Below are 2063 nucleotides of genomic sequence, written 5' to 3' on the forward strand. Positions count from 1 at the left end.
TATATGTGTGTGTATATAAAAACGAATACCTTTTACGTTACGAAGAAAAGCGTGAAAAATGCGACAGCTATCGGCGGTTTTACGATGAGCCACGAAACAAAACAAACCCGAACAAGAACACATTTACTATTTAATATCACTAGGGATATATAAGAGAAGAACAGTTATCACATGTCTCAACCCATGCCCATACATCAAACACATGGGATCTGGTTGTATGCAAGTGCACAAGCGAGTGTACAAACGTGCTCTATTGGCTGTGTATATTTCTTGTCGTCAATGGACAATGGCGCCGCCACTATCGGAAATAACGAACTGTATCACCACACTCGGGCAGCCGATGAGAGAGCACAGAAGTCTATCGCCCATTGATTTGATCCCGATGCGGTATGTTGTTGACTTCTGAGATTCAGATTCGAGTACAATTTGCAGCATAATCAATACATGAACGTCTAGAAGTCGGGTGGCTATGAAATACCAATACTTGGTAGAAAGTGCTTGCAGTAGGTAAAGCATACACATATCTGTGTATTCAGACGCATCTGACATTCGGATTAAAGCATGAAGATGTTAAAAGCACGGGCGAGTTCAACCATAGTAGTACCAAGAGAAATTAACAAATCGAGAAGGCTACAGATTCCGCGATGTTGTTGCGAGCAGCAATGAGAATAATGAGGGTAACGATTTGCTACACTGAATTTGAGGTAGAAAACAAAGCACGATGGCACGAATGTGTGCGTCGGACTTTACCCTTTTTTAATAGTACAGTCCCAGTTGGATTATACCAGTACGCAAGTTTATTTTGATACTTGACTGAGTGCAAGCATTTGCAAGCCATCGCAAGGCTCGGTATAATTGTAGCAGATGCATTGTCCAAAAGCAGAAGTGAAAATATAGTGTGGAGTTATAGTACTCGTCACAAAGCATACGTCGAGATGATTACAAGGATTGTGGCTTGGACTTAAAGGTAATCACACCTGTGATATGAACTGCAGGCCAAAAACAAATATTCAACGCTTTGTCTGCACAAGATTCATTATCCTAGACCTCTCAGTAATACACTCGCAGTTTCACGAAGCTTTGCATATATAAGCTAACTGTGACGCAAGTCATTATATCACTTTCTACTTGTCAAGGAACATTTTATTCATTGGCGACAGACTTGGACCCACGCAGCTCGCAAATGTGCCACAGTCAGCACGATACTTGACCACCTTTCCAACATACACACAGAGAGCTATTGATTAAAGATTAGTACATTTCGTTCATACAACGAGCTTCGATCAGCAACATCGCTCACACGATAAATAGAGCAATTCGATCTGTTGTATAACTATATTAACGAGATACGCCTTCAGAATATCTGAACACATACCCATCGCTTGGTACACTTGACGACCAATGTATACGGGTCATGAATATGTCATTTTGCAAAGAATAGCTACTGACATCCATCGTATATACTGCACGGATTATGAAGAACTACTTTAAACGTCATGTAGCATCGTACATGCGTTATAATTTCATGCACCTTGTAGAAAGACATCCCTTAATGGACAAGACGCACACTACATTAATGCCCCACAACCCTCCATCACAATGTCTCTGTGTAGGCCACATATGGGTGTGTAACTCGAAGCTTAATTCATAGAACATACAATCCAGTCACTGCCCATGAAAGCTGTTCTTCCTGTATTTTCGGCCTGGGGTGTCATCGCATTCGTAGTGACGTACAACATCAAACGATGCTCATTCTGAAGATCCTGTGATGAGTACATACACAATGCGAACCTGTCAATAGCTCTGAACTGTTCGAATGAAGACAACGGCGTGTGTAGTTGCGGAGACAAAGCTACAAAGCAACCCGATTTTGGATCGCATTCGAAACTGATAGGGGGTTGAGCTAACAATAAAGCCACCAAAGCCTGTAGTTCAGATGATAGCCACGAGCATGTATCATGTTTCGCTCCCACGTGAAGAATTGAGATCAAGTCGTAAAAGAAAAGTGAGCGATGCGGGATACAGGCTCTCAATGAATCCGAAAATATAAAACAAGAGCGAAG

General features: G+C 41.7%; 1 protein-coding gene across 3 annotated transcripts in view; it reads right to left on the reverse strand.

The window, feature by feature from the left end:
* Positions 1 to 90: 90 nt before the first annotated feature.
* SARC_03298 (hypothetical protein) overlaps positions 91 to 2063 on the reverse strand; it is a 9084-nt gene continuing 7111 nt past the window's right edge. For all 3 annotated transcript variants that reach the window (XM_014302920.1, XM_014302921.1, XM_014302922.1), the window contains 2 exons: positions 1659 to 1763; positions 91 to 402 (listed from right to left, as the gene is read on the reverse strand). In XM_014302920.1, coding sequence (XP_014158395.1) covers positions 277 to 402; positions 1659 to 1763 — 231 coding nt within the window. In that variant the 3' untranslated portion in view covers positions 91 to 276. The remainder of the gene's footprint in view (positions 403 to 1658; positions 1764 to 2063) is intronic.

This window comes from Sphaeroforma arctica (genome assembly GCF_001186125.1).
Source record: "Sphaeroforma arctica JP610 unplaced genomic scaffold supercont1.165, whole genome shotgun sequence".
In the NCBI taxonomy this organism is placed as follows: Eukaryota; class Ichthyosporea; order Ichthyophonida; genus Sphaeroforma; species Sphaeroforma arctica.